Consider the following 18,101-nt stretch of genomic DNA (forward strand, 5'->3'; position numbering starts at 1 on the left):
TCTCATTGAGTGCAACTCTCAAAGCTGAGAATCTCCATTAATTCTCTCAAATGTATCTTAAATCCGTTTTCTTAAATGATTAAAGCTGAAGAAACGAGGAACTTTTCTGGAATAAAATCTGGAATTTTCTCGTCAAAATTAACTGTAGACATAATTCTTCGACCTCCTCAAGGAAGGACAAAGACAAAGTTCTGGGTTACGTGCACAGACAATGTAGTCAATGTTGTTATCCTATCTTTATTGACAAAACGTTTGACGACAGAGCTCCTTCTTCGACACATAAAATGGACACTAAATATCAGAGTTGCGCCCTCTGGTGGTCAAATCGACCACAAACAAAATATACATGAAATCATTCAAACAAAATACTCGGCCGTTTATGGCCCTTACAGAAACTGAAAGTCTGTTCTTGAAAGTAGATGTTTTCTTCTTAATATAGACTGAGTTGAGGTTTCTAAAACCTTAAAGATCCCCTGGAGACCTTTAGTGCTTTGATTTAAAGACACAACTGATGAACCACCGAAGACCAGAATCAAAAACCTTCTTCTTCTTCCTGAGCTTCTTCTTCTTGTAGGTGTTGCTCTTCAAGATGCTCCTCCTAAAGGTTGAGGTGCCTCCGCTCTCACACCTGTGTCTCTGGAAGCAAAAGCTCCGCCCCCGACTCATTGGATGGTCGGAGGCGGAGCTTTTCCTCTCAGAGAAAGGACTGAAACAACTCTTTTTTACAATGTTTTGTACATCTGTGGATAAAAGACTCCTCATTGTGTGAAAAACTTTGTGAAATGCTCTGACTTTCTGGAGGAAAGCTGTTGGTCGGCTGGTGGACCAGAAGGAGGAGCGGCGATGGGACGTTGACTGACAGGACGTCCTTCTTGACCTTCATCTGTCTTTTGGTCCACAGAGCGACACGACCTCCGACAGCCAACCGCTTGCTGAGTCCAGGCGTGTGCGTGTGTGTGTGTGTGTGTGTGTGAGGTCATGTCGGGCATGACGAGCGGCGTGTGTGTGGAGAGCGACCTCACCTCCATGCTCCAGAGAAGCTCCGCCCCCTCTCACCATCACCCCAACCACCACGGTTACGGCGGACAGGGGCAGGTGAGTCGTTCAGGAACTCCTCTGACGGTTCCAGCTCCCAGGAGCCGCAGGAGGAGGATTCCTGGTGGTTTCCTGGAGGATTTGGCGTCCCGTCATCGGCTGCTGCTCGTCTGAGCCCGGAGTGCTTTCTCTGAATGACTGAGTCAGCGTGCGCCGGCAGAGATACCCGGCGGACTCTGGCGGATTAGTGCAGATGACAAAATGTACACAGCTGCAGAAGCGCGAGCTGCCTTTTAGAGAGCAGCTGGTGAGCACTTGGGAGCGTTTAGCAGCTTTACGGAGCCAATCGTCACGTCTAATGTTCTCACATCCTCTGCTACTGTATTACCGTCTGCCCCTGGGGGCGGTTCACACCGGGGCAGACGTCTCCGACGCTCCAAAGCTGGATTTATGTTCCTGCAGTGCACCTCATGAAGCCAGAATACACAAGAACAGGACGGGATTTGATTCTGATGGAAACTCAGAAACTCTCCTTTAATGAAGTCTTTGTAAATGCAGGTTCAAACTTTCACTTTATGTTACCATGCAAGCAAACCAGTTTAACTTTTACCAATCAGGGACTCAGATTTGATGCATGGATGGGGCCCATTCAAAACATAAACATTTGAACATTTGGGAAATTCATCCTGGAGGACAAATTTCAGTTTACATTACAACATTTCTCACTGAGCCGCTTCCAATGAGTACATGCGGTAGTATCGGGTAGCATCGATCCAGTGTGAACACCATATAAAGAACCAGCATTCAGGGTTAGGGCTGGATTGGTAAAGTCGATCTAAACTTAATGGATCAATAATCGATCTATAAAACTAGAGATCGATCTAACGCAGGAGGGTCAAACTCAATCACACGAGGGGTCAAAATCTAAAAGACACCTTAGATCGCGGACTGAACAGGATCGACATTTACTGAACACTGTAAAACTAAAATTTTAAAACTTTTAAACCATAACTTTTTAACACAATTATGAACTAGATATATAATAATAATATAAGAAGAATAAGAATAATGCTAGTGTGAATTCTGTAAAATGAATTTGGCCGCTGAAGATGCTGAAATTGAGGGCGGAAAACGCTTAAGATGATAGTCAGCTAAAATATTAGCTAAATGCCTAATTAGCCTAAAAAACGAGAAATAAAATCGTAGGTTCGCCAAAACTGTTAGCATGTAGCTGAAAAAAATAGTTAAACTTAAAAGTAGCATAAAAATGGGGAAAAAAAGCCTAAGTTAGCCAAAACAGCTAGCATGTAGTACAAATTTGCTTTCTAATATAGTACGGCTAACAGGAAGAACAATACTCAATATTCCTGATAGTTTTAACTAAATCTGACCGTTTCCATGGAAACCCACCATCCCTGTCCCTCTCGCAGGTCTCGAGTCTGGCGCCGATGCTGGATTACACGACGGAGATGGACCGCTACCGCTCCTCCATCGCCAGCTTCTACAAGACCAACGTCAACATGAACATGAACGTTGCAAACTTCCCCCAGTCGGCCAAGCTGGCGGCCCGTTTGGCGGCGGCCACTCCCATTTTCCCCCCCGCCGCGGCCCGCTTGGGCACCATGGCGACGGGACCTTGGGGTTGTCATGAGAACATGAACATGAACCACCCGGCGGCCATGTTTTGGGGTCGCCCAAAACCCGTGGCGACTGCGCCCTCTCACCACCACCACCATCACCATCCCTCGGCAGCGCCGGGTCACATGACCTCCACGCACCACAGTTCCACCGTACACCAGGGCAGCGGCGGCGGGTCTGGGGGAGGGGGAAGTGGAGGGGGCAGTGAGGGGGGAGGGGCTGAAAAACACGGACACACCCCCTCACTTCCTGTGACGCAGGGAGCAGCTCACCATCACCCCATGGCCCCCAGCAACGGGAACTTCCTCCCCGCCTACAGCGGCGGCGCAGACTGCGGCGTCATGAACAAGCAGGGACACGCCGATATGATCGGCCTATCAGAGGGAGGCAGCTGCAATGGGGGCGGGGTCATGGGCGGGGGCTTCTTGGGGGGGCTCGGATTACCTCCAGGTGTCATCGTCATGGCGATGGGTTCAGCAGGAGGCGGGATTTCAGACGCCAGTAGCGCCTTCCAGATGACCAGCGGTCAGCGGGCCTTAACAGACTGCCAGCAGCACACTAACTCCTCCCCCTGCCCCTCCTCTTCCTCGCCCTCGTCGTCGGGGGTAACGACAGGAGGCGTGTCGTTGTCGTCATCGTCGTCGTCGTCATCGGGGACTGTGGCCAAGAGGAAGAGGAAGCGGTGCGGCGTGTGCGGGCCGTGCAGGCGGCTCATCAACTGCGGCGTCTGCTCGTCCTGCCGCAACAGGAAGACGGGTCACCAGATCTGCAAGTTCAGGAAGTGCGAGGAGCTGAAGAAGAAACCGGGAGGCGGCGTGCTGGAGGTGAGGCGGCGCTGACACAATCATCCACTCAAACGTCGACGTACACAAACAAAAACACACACAAATGTCCACATATAAAAGTCAACACACAAACATCAACACACAAATGCCAATACACGCACATCAACAAACATAAACGTCAAAACACAAACAAGAACACACAAACATCAACACACACCAACGTCCTACACTAAAGTTCTACACAAACACGTTCACACACAGAGACGTCTACAAATGTTGACACAACTCAAACAAACATCCTCCTCCCTCATGTTTACGTTGATAAAGACAAACAAATATCACATTATTTTTAAAAAGTTAAATCAATAAAGCTCAGGCATGAATACCTGCACAGGTAAAGGTGGAAGTCCCAGATCATAGAAACTCCTTAAACATAAACCCGTTCAGAGTTTATGACCTGAACGTTTATTGTTTTATTTTGACGTTTCAAATCGTGTTTGTTCCACTGTAAATACTCAGTTTGTTTATTCTTCTCTATTTCATGCGTTCACCGCCTACATGATGGAAGCTGCCATTAAAATAATTACTGTAATGTGTTTATTTAAATACACTATTACTCAGATATCCAGTAAGACCAAAACAACATGAAAGAAACGTGTTTAAACATAAACTGTAGCCTTGAGATGACGTCTATCTGGGATCTTTGTGTAGCGTTTCAGATGATCTCAATATTAATTTAGGGTTTGAGGAAAATAATCAAATTAGATTTAATCCTTGACTTCAGTTTAGACGTTAAAATACTGTAACTGTTCATGTGATTCTAATGGATTCTGACTGAGAAAATTCTGCTTTGCACTGACATGCAACACTTTATGGAAAACATGTTTATGATTCCAATTTCAGTGGATACAGATAACAGAGAAAAGCAGCTTTGCACTGAGATTCAACACTTACAGTACTGAAGTGTTCACACAACTGATTCTGAAAATGGACAAAAATAGCTTTGCACCAATGTGCAACACTTTACAGTTAGAATGTGTTCATGTATTTCACAAACTTCAATTGGATTAGGAAAGCAGAGAAAAGCAACTTTGCACCGATATACGTCTCTACTACGTTACTGCTTTACAATAGTAACATGTTGACAAGATTAGCATACTTTTGATGGATTTGGAGAAAAGCCAATTTGGGCTGATATGCAATACTTTACAATTGTAAAGTGTATTTTACGTAATTCAAACAGATCAGAAAGTACAGAAAAGTAGTTTTTTGTTGATATTCTGCATTCAAAGTACTGAAGTGTTTATGAAATTAAGATACTTCTAACAGATTCTGAAAGCGTAAAAAATTAGCTTTGCACCGATATGCAACACTTGACGGTTCTAAAGTGTCACCACAGTTAGAGTAATTCTAATGGATCATGAAAGCAGACAAAAGCAGAGTTGCATTAATATTCAACACTTACAATAATAAAGTGTTTACTCAATTAACGTACTTGTAACAGATTATAAAAGTGAAAAAAAATTAGCTTTGTGCCGATATGCGACTCTTTACAGTTGTAAAGTGTTGACGAGGTTATGTATGTTTGGTGGTGGAGAAAACAGTTTTGTGCCAGTTTGCAATCATTTACAGTTGTAAAGTGTTCATGTATTTATGTAATTCCAACATAGACAACAGTGTGTGTTGATATGCAACACTTTACAGTAGTAACATCTTTATATGATTTACAGCGTAATTCTAATGGTTACAGTAGTGAAATAATCATACAACAAACACTAATCAACTGATTCTGAAGCGGTAAAAAGCAGTTTTGTGCTGAAATTCAACTCTTTATGTTAGTGATGTGTTTATGTGAATAACGTTCTTCCTACATAGACTGAAAGTGGAGAAAAGCAGCTTCATGTTGATGAGTTACACATTCATGGAGTGTTTTTGCAATAGACGTAAACCAACAGATACTGAAAAAGCAGCTAGCTACGATTTTAATCTAAGAAGAATCTATTTTTGTCAGAATCCGTTACAATTCCGTTAATTAAATCAAAGTTTTGGACATTCAAAGAGCTTTAGTTGTATCCCGTTCCTGATGTTAGCTACATTGTCAAAGGGTTAACCAAAGAGGGCCCATGTTAGCATGCTATGCTAGCTCCAGCGACAACAAAAGGAGCAGTGCTGCCATCTAGTGGTAGCATAAATGCTTTCTTTGGTCTCCATCCATGAACATGATGAGATCTTATCCTCTGAATCGACTCCAACAGAACCGACTTCACTCTGTTGATTAAAAACTGTTCGGGTTCTCTCCATGAAGTACCAGAACACACAAACACTCGCTTAGCATTTAATGGATTCTGCTGCTTCATCGTTTCCTCCTCCTGAGAAAGCGCATGTGGATGTGTTTTCACGTGCACGTGTGTGCACGTGCGTGTGTGTGCCGGCTCACTTAACCCAGATCGCTGCCTGCGAGGCATGAGCTGGAAGACATCGCTCACCCCGCTGAGTGTGTGTGTGCGAGCGCTGTGCAGATGGTGGGTGGTGAAAAGCGAGCGCTCGCCGCCCGCCGAGGTCTGGCAGGAAGCCACACACACACACACGTGCACGCAGACGCGCGCACGCACACACATTCCACTTGTTCACAGAGACAGAGAGCCCAGAGAGTGAAGGAAGGAGGAATATTTATGTTATCTACTCTCCGGTGTGTGTGTTTGTGTTGGTGTGTGCCGTAAGAATTAGTGGCGATCAATAATTCATTGACACCGCCTTTCGACCTCGCTGATGACTCCATATATCTCCCTCTGACACACACACTTCCTGTGGGAAACTCTGCAGACCAACTCTAATTATTCCCTGGCCTGCACACGTGCGCTCCGAGGACACACTGAGACATGGAGTGTGCGCGTTGGAGAGACATTGAATTAGCAGCCATAATCTTCCTCAATTACATGCTAATTGGACCTGTGGAGGCTAAGGTCGAGTGACGGCGCCGCCTGTGTGTGTTGGGAGTCGGCTGGAGCGTTAGCAGGGGGTTTCACGCTCTTGCCTCATCCCTTCTTCTGCTCTCTTTGAAGTCGACCTGACAGACTTTCATCCGCTCCTGAAGTTTACTTTGTAATGAACATTAGCGCCTCATTCTGCTGCAGGAAATTAGTCCTACAGGATCCAGAACCGCTGCCTTCAAGCTGAAAGCAGCTCAGCTTCAAACGCTCTCCTGCTCGGGCAGGTTTGTCACTCAGCCTGTTCCTTGAACACCTCGTGCCTCCTGGGGTCAACTCTCCAAACTCCAACGAGTTTCAGTCTGACAGACGTGAACATGAACCCTCCCAGCCAGCAAGGACAAGTGGGCCCCATATGGTTTCAAAGTGGGCAGAAAATTTGGGCCCCAATTGGGTTTGTCTGTGGTTTCTGTGGTGGGCCCACTTGTGTTTGCCCACATCGGTAACCCTTCTATTTCTGCAGGCCCCTGGGCAGCAGAGCTCGCCACACAGTAGCAAACACAGGTAGGTCCACCACGGAAACTGTGAACAAACCCCGTTGGGGGGCCAGTTGGCCTTGCTCGCTGAACATTTACGCTCAGCCGTCCATGGAGAGTCTCTGGAACCACATCGTCCAGGTTTTCTCCGACCTTTTGCCCCCTGAGAACTCCCCAGCGTCCCTGGTTCCTTCACAGAAACCTTCTTTCTGTCAGACAACCCAAAGCTAAGAGGGAAAGAAGTCCAAACCACCTCAAATGTTCTGGAAAGACTCTCCTGTTCTGACGCCTGAAGTCTCGAACTATCTTCATGCAGCCAAAGATTACATAACCATCAGTTGAGGTTTTCTTAACTTGACTTCCTACATCTGGGGGCAAAAGATGAATTTAACAAAGACACATTAACTATCAGGCCTGGAAGTCGAACTCCCGACCCGTAAATGGCAGCTCAACCCACTGAGCAGATCCTGAAGGAAACTCCACTTGGATCCATAATCTTGTGACTTCGAACTGTCCTGGACTGTCGGTCAGGGCAGGACCGTTGACGGTAAATCAATGTCTCGTCTCGTCTTGTCACTACGATGGACTAATTTCCTCCAGAAAAGTATTTTAGGACCACGATCAGTTTCTGGGAGATGCTACTAAAAAAAAAGAAAAAGAGCAATAAGTGTAACTACTTTCTGCATCAGCTAACTTGCAGGTTTGATCATAAAACGACATCTCGAGAGTTTTATCAATTCTGACCCTCGAAAGAAAGTTGAGAAGCTGTGAAGGTACAGAAAAAACTGTGGGGAACTGTTGGTCCATAACTGGACCTCCCCCCTTTTGTCCAAAATGACCAGGCCACAGAAGACAACATGGCCCCGAGATGGCACCACAGGATCATTAGCAGGAGACTTTAACCAAAGATCGAACGAAGTTCACACTCTTACCCTACAAAAACCCGGGTTACAGTTAGATGAGTTTTAGGGTTAGGAATCGACTAGTATAGATCAGTGGTCCCCAACCTTTTTGGGGCTGTGGACCGGTCAGCGAGTGTGGAGTTATTCCGCGGCCCGGTACCGGTCTGCAGCCCGGTGGTTGGGGACCACTGATATAGATAAACAAATTCAGCTTCCGGCTACAGTTGCAACATTTCTGCTTCCGGCTAATGATGAGTTTCATGTAGTGTTTGGGCGCCATCTTGCCTACAACCAGGTCCCTCTCCTTTTGTCTGGTTGTCTTTCAGAAGATTCACACTCAAACTGTTGTGATGAAAGTTCAGTGAAACCAAAATAAAATCTACCAAAACAAAAGAGATCCCTGAACTCTCTCTGTAAAAGTTCTGAATCTGATCAGGGACATCAGCCAATGAACGGGTCAAGTCTTCTGCTGGTAAACTAGAGGTAGATTTGCCTTAAAAGACCTGAAAGATCCAAGTCCTTCCAAAAGAGTTTCTGTGGTCTTTTCCTGAATGTTGCCTTTGTCCATCATACTTTGTCACTTGAAATAACAAATATTCTCTTTGACCAACATGTCTTGTTTCTGTGTTTCATAGCGGCCACCCTCCGTCCCAACTGGCGAGGCGTTTCGTTGGTTCTTCTAATCTTTCCTCCATATTTGGAGTCAAAAGCTTGAGGGCCATCGAGAAGACTCTCGCTAAAACGGACCACAACAAAAAGGGCCTGAATTAAATTCAGCTAAAACCACCGCAGCTTCAGGATCCGGACCCGAAGCTTCCGAACAGGATTTGATTCTGTACAGAGGACAGAGAAACGCCCAAAAATCCAACCTCAGCTGGACCAGGGAGCCCGCTGGAGGGAGGAGGAAGACGGGGGGGCAGTCTGGTCAGACATTTACCTTCATATCGACTTATCCTCAATCAATCAGGAAGACTAAAGTTTAGGCTTGAAGCATGCTGGGAAACAAAAAAACTTATGGGGCTTCATCAGCACACTGTTAAACTCATGAACAAAGTTGGACTTCTTAACCCGCGTCAGAATTGGATCAAGAAAGTATGATTTGTTGAATTGGTAATATATTTACACAAAATATGATCAGTGGGCATTACTATCGAGTGTTTTTAATTTTCATAGCTAAAGTTTAGAATGTGACTGTATGAAGGCTCTTTCTGAATTCACTCACTATTCACCACTTAGAGCACTACATGAAGCGTTTGACATTTCTTTGGAGTCTCCGAATCTACAATTCCAGAGTCTTGAAATTCTCCCAAAAGTCTCTGCAAAAAAGGAATGTTCATTGATGCTCACTGGATTGGCAAATATAGACCACAATGCATTGTGCTTGAACAAAAAATGTTTTAAATTAATTTTGTATAAACCATCCATCAGGAAACTATGGATCCATAAACAGTCTTCGTAAATTGTTCACATCATGTATCCCGTTTGAAAAAAAGAAAACAAGAAAGCCTTAAGGATGTGTTGACCGGATTCGGTAGTCCCACGTTATACAGTCTTTTACGGGTTAGGGACTAGTGAGGGAATTCAGACACAATCGAAATGTCAATTTGTTTTACTCAGAGATGTTAGCATGCTACTTCAACTAGCTGGCATTAGCCCACTAAGTTAGCTCCAAGTTAGCAACTGTTCCGCTAATTTGTTTGTTCATTCATGAAAAAGCAACCAACCACATGACCAACAGTCAACGTCCAAACACATGTCCACATAACGTTGACCAAAATCCTCAACCCGGCCAATACTCCAACATCACCACAGCAGTGCTTCTTCGGTCAAACCGGCTCCATCTAAATACCTATGCCACCAGTGACAGACTTGCCTTCCTCCTCCTCTTCCTCCTCCCAGCCAACCACAAAGCCCACTGTAGCTAAACCAGGAAGAATCAGGACTCAACCACAGACGGTTTCCGTTTGAACCAGAACCGCAGACCTCAACGAGGGATTACAAACTGACCTCAACAGGAAGTGATCCGAGACTGTTAACGTGGACCGCGACTTCCCCACATCTGGACTACTACTACCACATCACTGTTATCCGTCTCTTCTGTCTACCTCCTCCTCAAGAACTTTTAAGGCACCTTGATTGACTTTTTGGGCGGTGTTCACGATGGTCTGACCCAGACTGCTTCTGAACCCTCTCCATCTGATCTCACTCGTGTGGAATCTGGTTTCTGCTGTTGGTAGACTTCATGAAGACTTTGATTTCTCTGGATTTCCATGGAAAGTTCTCAGGGCTCAGTCACACCTCTGATTTTAAACCATGCAAATCCGGCTTCATCAGTGTTTTTGAAGTTTTGTTTTTTTTTACAAAATGATAAATGAACATCGCACTCATCTCAGTTTGGTCATGTGACTCCCTGATCGGCACCTCACAGAGAGTTCAGAAGCAGTGTCCCAGTTCTTGTATCAGTGCATGTTCTACCACGCGGTGACCAGCAGGAGCCTCCAGCTGTGGTTGGAGGTCAGCATGGAAACCTACAGGGAACCTCTGGATCCCCGAGTTGAACTCTGGGGAAAAGAGGAACCAAACTAAACCCAAGAACATTCCACATTTCAACCAAGTCTTTTCCAACATGTCTGCTGGTCAACTTTAACTTCAAAAATACAAATTTTCGCAGAGTGCACCGGTACCCTAACCTGCCACTGGTTCAGGTCCAGTACTGCGTCCTGTGCTGGGTTAGGATTAGGGTAATGGGTTCGGATGCAGGTACCGGACGCGTCATGAGGACCAATCTGCACCCCAAGGATTGAGCTTGATTTTAAGAACAGGAATGGAAAGGTGATTCACCGAAGCCAGACCCTCAAGAGATGCATTTAAGTTATTCAAAATCATTTCCATGAAAGCAGAACATAATTGTTAACAGTATTAACAGTATTAAGATATTTAATCTTAACAGTATTAAGATTTACAGACAAACCAGAATTGTCAATTTGGAATTGCAAATCATAATTTTTTGACGTGTTGGCTGTTCCCATTAAATCACGGGACCCCAACCTCTAATTTGGAATTGCAAATTCCAAATTGATGGAAAATACAAATGTATTTTTTTCTCCTATCTTCATAAGTTAAGAGAGGTGTTAACCCATTAGCACCGGAACTTTAGCTCCAGTGTTTACATCCTTTGGACTACCGAAACTCTTTGTTTACTCGATCAACGTAAATCAACTGATACTGATGCAGAGAAAATCGACTTGTGGCCGACTTGTTGGTAGATTGACTGGTTTCTTTGTATCGAATCCAGTGGAATGCTAATGCTAACTGCATAAATGCTAATGGTGTAAATGCTAATTGCATAAATGGTCAAAGAGTTTTGATTGTTCAAAGAGCATGTGTTGTTTATGTGTTAAATGGTTAAAGGCCCTTCTCATGGACGCTGGTTGATGATGAACCAATGAAAACCGTGGATACTACAATCTATTGTATGGTACGCCCAGACATGAAGGGTCACAGTCCGAGTGAGAAGTGATACCAGGTGAACTTGGCCTAGTCCCACAAATGTTCAGGTCATAAACCATGTTGACCTTTACTTTGATTTGCTAAAGTTCTTTGCAGATGATACAATTATCTAACCAGGGCTGGAAATGCTTGCCTGAACAGAACCGTTCTGATCTGAACGTGATGAAGCAGCTTAGAAACACTAAGAAAAACAACAATGATGATGTTGTCAATGAAGACAAGTGTCCAAAATGTGGTTATTCTTTTAGAGGTCGATGATGGTCCTTTGATACTCGGTCAATAGATGTTGATGAAGAAGATGAAGGATGCTCTCAGGTCCATCAGCTGATTGAACTATTTTGACTCCACGCATCCTCTGAGGTGAAGTTTCCTGCAGACATGTTGGAAATGTGTTTTTACATTGACCGATGTTTTTATTTCGAGCGTCACGAGGAAAATGTCGCCCCGCTTCCTTCCAGGAGCTGAAAACCCCGACGCCCCCTTCCTCCGAGGGCGAGGAGGAGCGGGAGGAGGAAGGGGACGTTTGCGTTGTGTGTCTGTCCGCCTCCTCGTGTAATCTGTCTCTGTGACCTCTTCATGTGCTGAATTATAATAAAGCATTTCAAAGGCGCGCTCCAGTGTAACACACACACAGACACACAACGGAGGATGTCAGGTGATTGCATCATGCGGCGCTGTGAGTAATGATGTGTGTGAGAGGAGGGAGCGGGCATGAAAATGAACAATCTGTTTTCTCCAGTTTGTGTGAAAATTTTCTGCTACAAGATGGAAGCCGAGTGTGTGTTTGTGTGTGTTTATGTGTGTGTGTTGTGTGTGCGTGGGCTTGTCATCTCCATAATGGTGTTGCTATCAGACACAGAGAGAAAGACGGAGAGGATGGTTGTCCCTGACGACGGTGTGCCGTGTTGCCAAGCAACTGCGCTAACAATGGCCCACCACCAGTGTTCTAGAATGTGGGCGTGGCCTGGGCAGGAGTGGGGGGAGGAGAGCCCGTCACTTCTGACACAAACAAGTGTGAGGCGGGCGGGCGAGAGCGGCGTGCTGGAGGACGAGGCCGCGCCGCTTCGGGTGGAAATGTTTCCAAACTGGAGGGGTGGGGGGGCTGAGAAGGGGCAACAAAAACTACCCCCCCCCACCCCCTGTAGAAAATGACTGACGTGGAACCAGCGTTCTACGACACATTTGCTCCTCCAGATCCAGACTCAAAAGCTCTGAATTCCTGACGAGGTTGTCAACAAAAGATGGAAAAATGTCGCTATGACATCATAAACATCTCAAGAAGATCCACACGCCCTTATTTATACCCAGAGAACAAACCAGACAAGTCCTGGATGGTTCCTACATCTGCGGCTCTGGTCCAGTCCGCCCGTGCTCACCTGTTCGGTCCACTCACCTGTGAAGGTTTCATTAAAGCCGAGCATCCTCTGAGCTTCATGGCGGCTTATCCTCTAATCTCAGTTATCTGACAGATGAACCGTAGTACAGACAGAAGTCCAAACATCTGCCTGGAGCTGATTCAGTTCAGAGACACTTTGTGGAACGAACCGTCCTGATGGTTCAGAAACCTAACCGGTTCCTCTGTCCCACAGCTGGCCCATGTCAGCAGCAGCAGGTACGGTAGGACCTGGAGGTTGATGTTCTCAATCAGAGTCTGATCCAGACTTTAGAATGAGACGGTTCAAATCCTAAACTCTGAACTCCAGGTTCCTCCTGGTGGTTTCAGGTTGTGTGACGGTGGAGATGCCATCCGAGTGTCAATGAAGGTATCAAAGCTGCATATATACAGCAGGTGTACCCATAACCACAAAAAATAATCCATCTGATAATCTCATTTATGGTAAATGGTAAATGGCGTATACTTATATAACGCTTTCCACCCTCCTTCAAGGGCCCAAAGCGCTTCACAGTCACAGACCCATTCACCCATTCACACACACATTCACACACTGGTGGTGGCTCCGCTGCCGAACACTGGCGCCAACCTCCCACCAGAGGCAATGTGGGGTTCAGTGTCTTGCCCAAGGACACTTCGACACATGGGCGGGCAAGGCGGGAGTCGAACCCGCTCACTTCTGATCAGGAGTCGACCGCCCTACCACTGCACCACAGTCGCCCTCGTTACCTCGTTTCCACTGAGCGGTCCAGACCGGACTGGACCGGTATTTTGAGCATTTCCATTATAAACTGGACCTATCATTTCTGGTCTCCCGTTGGTTGTAGATCCATGGAAAAATTGAACTTCTCGGTTGGGGCGGAGCTTCCGTTGTCACACGATGAAATCCATTGATTGGTGTAAAGGTTTTACAACAACAGCAAGCGTTCGACCAGCACTTTTCCTGAACAAAGCCGAACGTTTTCTCCTCTTTTAGTCTGTGTTTTTCTTTACCTGCAAAGAAGATTCAGTTCTTTGTATCCCCGTATTCGTGGTGGTTAGGGACTAGAGACACGGTGGATCTGCAAATACACAGAACCGCTGTAGTGTTAAGACGCACAGCTACATCATCGGTCAGTACTTCATTGAAATGGTCACTTAAATTGCCCGGATCGTTCTAAACCGTCCAGAACCGACTGCTCAGTAGAAACGAGGCATTAGTTTGGTCCACAGCTGAGTTCTCTGATGGTGTTTCTGCTTCTACAGGTGAGAAAGCTCACCTGAACTCTGGTTCAGATCAAACTAGAGAACTGTGGTCTTCTGGAACAGTCATGCTTTACGTCGAGGTCGTGGACCTTCAGCGGTTCAGTTGGTACCCGGCCAATAAAAACACAACCTTTTTCTGTTTAATTTCTTAACGGTGTACACTTATTCAGCACTTATCTATCTTCCATGAAGTCCTAAAGCGTTTTACTGTCACATTCACACACTGATGGCGGTTCCACTGCCCAACACTGGCGCCAGCCTCCCACCAGAGGCGAGGTGGGTTCAGTGTCTTGGCCAAGGACACTGTGACACATGGGCGGTCAAGGTGGGAATTGATCTTGCAATCTTCCGACTACCCTACCGCTGCAGCACAGCCGCCCAAAGTAGATGATCTGATTCTAGAAAACTACTGGAATCTCTTCTCCACATCCGACTCATTCTTGGTTTGTTTGTCCCTGAATTGAGACTTGTTGGGTTTCTACGCTAACATCTTAAACACTGAATAGGTCTGTAGTTTTAGTTTGTTTGCTTTAGTTTAATAAGATTTGTTATTTAAGTTAGTGGATAATGGAAAAATCCATAATGATGGAACAAAGTTTGACTCTTTAAATCTGATAAATTACTATGATCACATTTGACATCCTCATTTTATTTTGAAAGGAATGTTTCAAGCTAAAGTAAAAGAAGTAAAAGTTAGTATTTGACGAGTATAATTGGTATAATTCAATTATTGTTTATATTGAACAGCCATCTTTTTTTAAAATATAAAATAACATCTAGAAAAAGTGTATTTTTCAAAAGTTGAAGTTGGGCTTTGGTTTTGGTCGAGAACAAATGGACCCAAACGGCTCGTTTAGCCCTAAAGGTCACAGATCCCTCTTCAAGACTCGATCAAGTCACTCGATCTAGTGTCGTAAATCCATCCACCACTTTCTTAAGGCGACTGCTAAACCGAAAGTTAGCAAAGTTAACACAAAAAACAAACGTAATTGTAAAGTTTGTTTGGGCATAAAAAAAGGAGAAGATCACATATTTTCAAAATAAAAGAAATCTGAATTTAACAAAACAAAAAGGAGTCTTTACTCTAAATATGGATTTATCACGACGGTTGTTACCACAGACCATAATAATAATGACTCAGAAAATTCATCAATCGGTTGTCTAACACTACGAAAATGTTGAAAACAAAGTTGTTCTAACTTATTATTTTAAATTATTTTATATAGAAAATAACAGTTTTAGTGAAGTTTATCTTAACACTTTGTCAGTTGTTTGGTCCCACATGAATTCTAGAGTTTGGATGAAGTGCAGATAGTTTACGAACTTCACCCTCAACAGTTTAGAGAAACTGGAAGCTAAAAATAATCCAATCAGACACTGACTTCAGCCTTGTTGTTTGACATTATTAACCCTTTAACAGCTGAGGCGTCGCCGGTGACGCTTAAACACAAAATCTTTAACGTCTGTTAACTTTTGACCCGTTAACACGATAAGTCCAGTAGAAAGCGGCTTTTCTCCTTCACAATCTACTGGAATTATCGTGTTAACATCTAAAAAATTACAGTAAATGAAAGAACATAATCACTGGTTGGAGAGTCTTACACTAGAGAAAGTGAACTCTGGTACGGTTCACTTCGGTGTGAACGCACATTTGTGAGCCTCTCCAACGGCTCGGTTCAGAAGAACAAATCTGTTGACTAAAGTTGGGTTGAAGGAGGAGGTTCTTCTCACTGCATGAGTTCTGATTGTTCTATCAAATGAGCAGTTCTGTGAACAGAACCACAGAACCTTCCTGATCTTCTCAGAAGATTTGAACCCAGTCTCCAGGACCGGGTGAGCCTGAAAGCACCTCGACGTTCCTGAAGATCCAGGAAGTTTGGAGTTTCAAACCTGCTGATGGTCTGGAAGAGAATCTGGAACCAGAAATGAGATGTCTTCAGGTCAGAGAACTGATCTTCTCAAGGACAACGTTCTGCTGAACCCACAGAACCAGGAAGAACCGAGCAGCTTTTGGTTGAACCACAATGTTTGGAGGAACCAAAGCTGGTCTAGAAGACGTGCTGGTCTCTCCTGGTCAATCAGGAGATTTTCTGCTCCTTAAAGGAACCTCCTCTTTGCTCCTCTTAGAGCCTTCTGCTCCTCACGTGAACCTCCTCTCTGCTCCTCATAGAGCAGGGTATATTGGAAACATGCTGGAAGGTGGCTCTCGAGGACCAGGGTTCCCTACTCCTGTCATAGACTTCTGCTCCTGACATGAACCTCCTCTCCTCTCCTCGTAGAGACTTCTGCTCCTCATAGAGACTTCTGCTCCTCACATGAACCTCCTCTCCTCGTAGAGACTTCTGCTCCTCATAGAGACTTCTGCTCCTCACATGAACCTCCTCTCTGCTCCTCATAGAGACTTCTGCTCCTGACATGAACCTCCTCTCTGCTCCTCATAGAGACTTCTGCTCCTCACGTGAACCTCCTCTCACTATAAACCCATCAATAACCTACAGACCCTTTCTGTCCATGAAAATCGTCCTGATTCTCTGGGATCATTTGGTTCTCCTCCCGTGAGGAGCGTCTGGTTCCTCCTCCGTCCTCCTGGGACTGGAGTCAGGACTTGGCTGGGATCCACCGCGGAGCGCGGCGTGTTTAACAGCCATTTAATCGCACCCTGATAGGCTTAATTAGTGCCGCAGCGCCCGTCTCCATCGCCGCCGCCGCTCCCCTGAGCCTCATTACCCCTCTCAGTTTTCTGCCAGGAGGAAGGAGAGGAGGAGGGAGAAGAGGGGACCGAGTGAGGAGGGGGAGGAGAGCTCCATCTGGTGGTGAGAACTCAAACTGCACCTGAATCATCCAGCTTGGATTCACATGACAGGATTTTTCAGACGGAAAACATTTGGTTTAGATCAGTCCTGACAGACACTAATGGAGTCAAACGCCGAGGTGGGAGGATGATAATGTGGGCTATTTTTGCTGAGGCCTCAAAAGAAATGATTTAGACTAGGACTGCCACGATATCTCAACTAATTGACCTCAAATTTAATAATAGATCAGTCGTTCCTTTATATCATATGGAGTCAGAGAGTAGTAAAGTTGAACGTTATAACAGCATTCTGATAGATTTATGGACTATTTTGACATTTATTGAGGTTTTTAGGCTAATTTGGAGTTTAGCTAATATTTTAGCTACATGCTAGCTGTTTTGGCTAACATTTTTTTAGGCCAATTAGGCGTTTAACTTATATTTTAGCTGCGTTTTATCATAATACTAGTGTGAATATATCTAGTTTCAGTTTACAGTTAATGATGGTTAAGAAATAATCAGTGATCTGTTAAAATAATGGTTTGTGGCAGCACTACTTTGAACAGAAAAGATAAAAATGATCAACATTTAGAATTCTGACTTAAACGACTCAGTGGGCCTGTGGTAGAGTGTCCACTCTGAAAGTAGTAGGCGATTCAAACCCACAGATAAACGGTTCTAAAGACTAGAACAAATCCTCCCTGCTCCACACTCAAGGGTTGGATTGGGGGACAAACCACCAAAGTGTTCCCCCAGGAGAGGATCTGGATGCAGAGAACAATTTCTACTGACAACAAAAGAAAACTGCTAGCTTAGATGCTACGTTAGCTTAAAAACTGTGCAGAGAACGCTGACCGACCCACAATAAATGTCAGAATCTACGCTGGTCCACAGGGACGCTGAGGGATTCTAACACCGTCAGGAACCCGAGCACATGAGCTGCAGAGACAGAACCGGGCGCTGGAATAAAGAACCGGACTCCGGTGTTGGTAGCGTTTATTTACAGCCCTGAGAGGAACGGACCTCCATCAGCAGAACCACAGACCTTCGTTCCTCTGCACAGATCCGAGGTCCGGTTCTGAGAACACGGCTGATGGTTCTGGTTCTGGTGGAATGCCTTTGGTCCCAGGTCTCCAGCGTTTGTCAGCTGGATGCAAACAGTAGAAAAAATAAATATCTCAGAGGATTCTGGAAACAGTCTCAGACACAAACGGGTTCTGGTTCTGGTTCTGGTCAGCTGAGCTCAGACTGTCTGAGGGGATCCGGGAGTCTGTGGGGGGGCGAGGCGTCGGCCTCAGACCTGAACTTCCTGGAGGGTGGGTGGGGGTCGGGAGGCATT

The 18,101-nt window shown here is 45.2% G+C and overlaps 2 protein-coding genes across 2 annotated transcripts in view; one reads left to right on the forward strand and one right to left on the reverse strand.

The window, feature by feature from the left end:
- The first annotated feature begins 30 nt into the window (after window positions 1–30).
- On the forward strand, window positions 31–11,943 carry LOC112155853 (CXXC-type zinc finger protein 5). Its single transcript, XM_024287821.2, has 3 exons — window positions 31–1,095; window positions 2,466–3,497; window positions 8,459–11,943. Exons 1-3 carry the CDS (start codon window positions 979–981, stop codon window positions 8,504–8,506), a joined length of 1,197 nt encoding a protein of 398 aa, XP_024143589.1. The 5' UTR covers window positions 31–978; the 3' UTR covers window positions 8,507–11,943.
- A 5,798-nt stretch (window positions 11,944–17,741) lies between these two features.
- The window catches only part of LOC112155854 (E3 ubiquitin-protein ligase Topors), a gene marked incomplete in the record, with an annotated part of 5,638 nt that continues 5,278 nt past the window's right edge, over window positions 17,742–18,101 (reverse strand). Inside the window, 1 exon segment of the mRNA XM_024287823.1 lies at window positions 17,742–18,101. Coding sequence (XP_024143591.1) covers window positions 17,996–18,101 — 106 coding nt within the window.

Source organism: Oryzias melastigma, linkage group LG18 (assembly GCF_002922805.2).
Source record: "Oryzias melastigma strain HK-1 linkage group LG18, ASM292280v2, whole genome shotgun sequence".
NCBI lineage: Eukaryota > Metazoa > Chordata > Actinopteri > Beloniformes > Adrianichthyidae > Oryzias > Oryzias melastigma.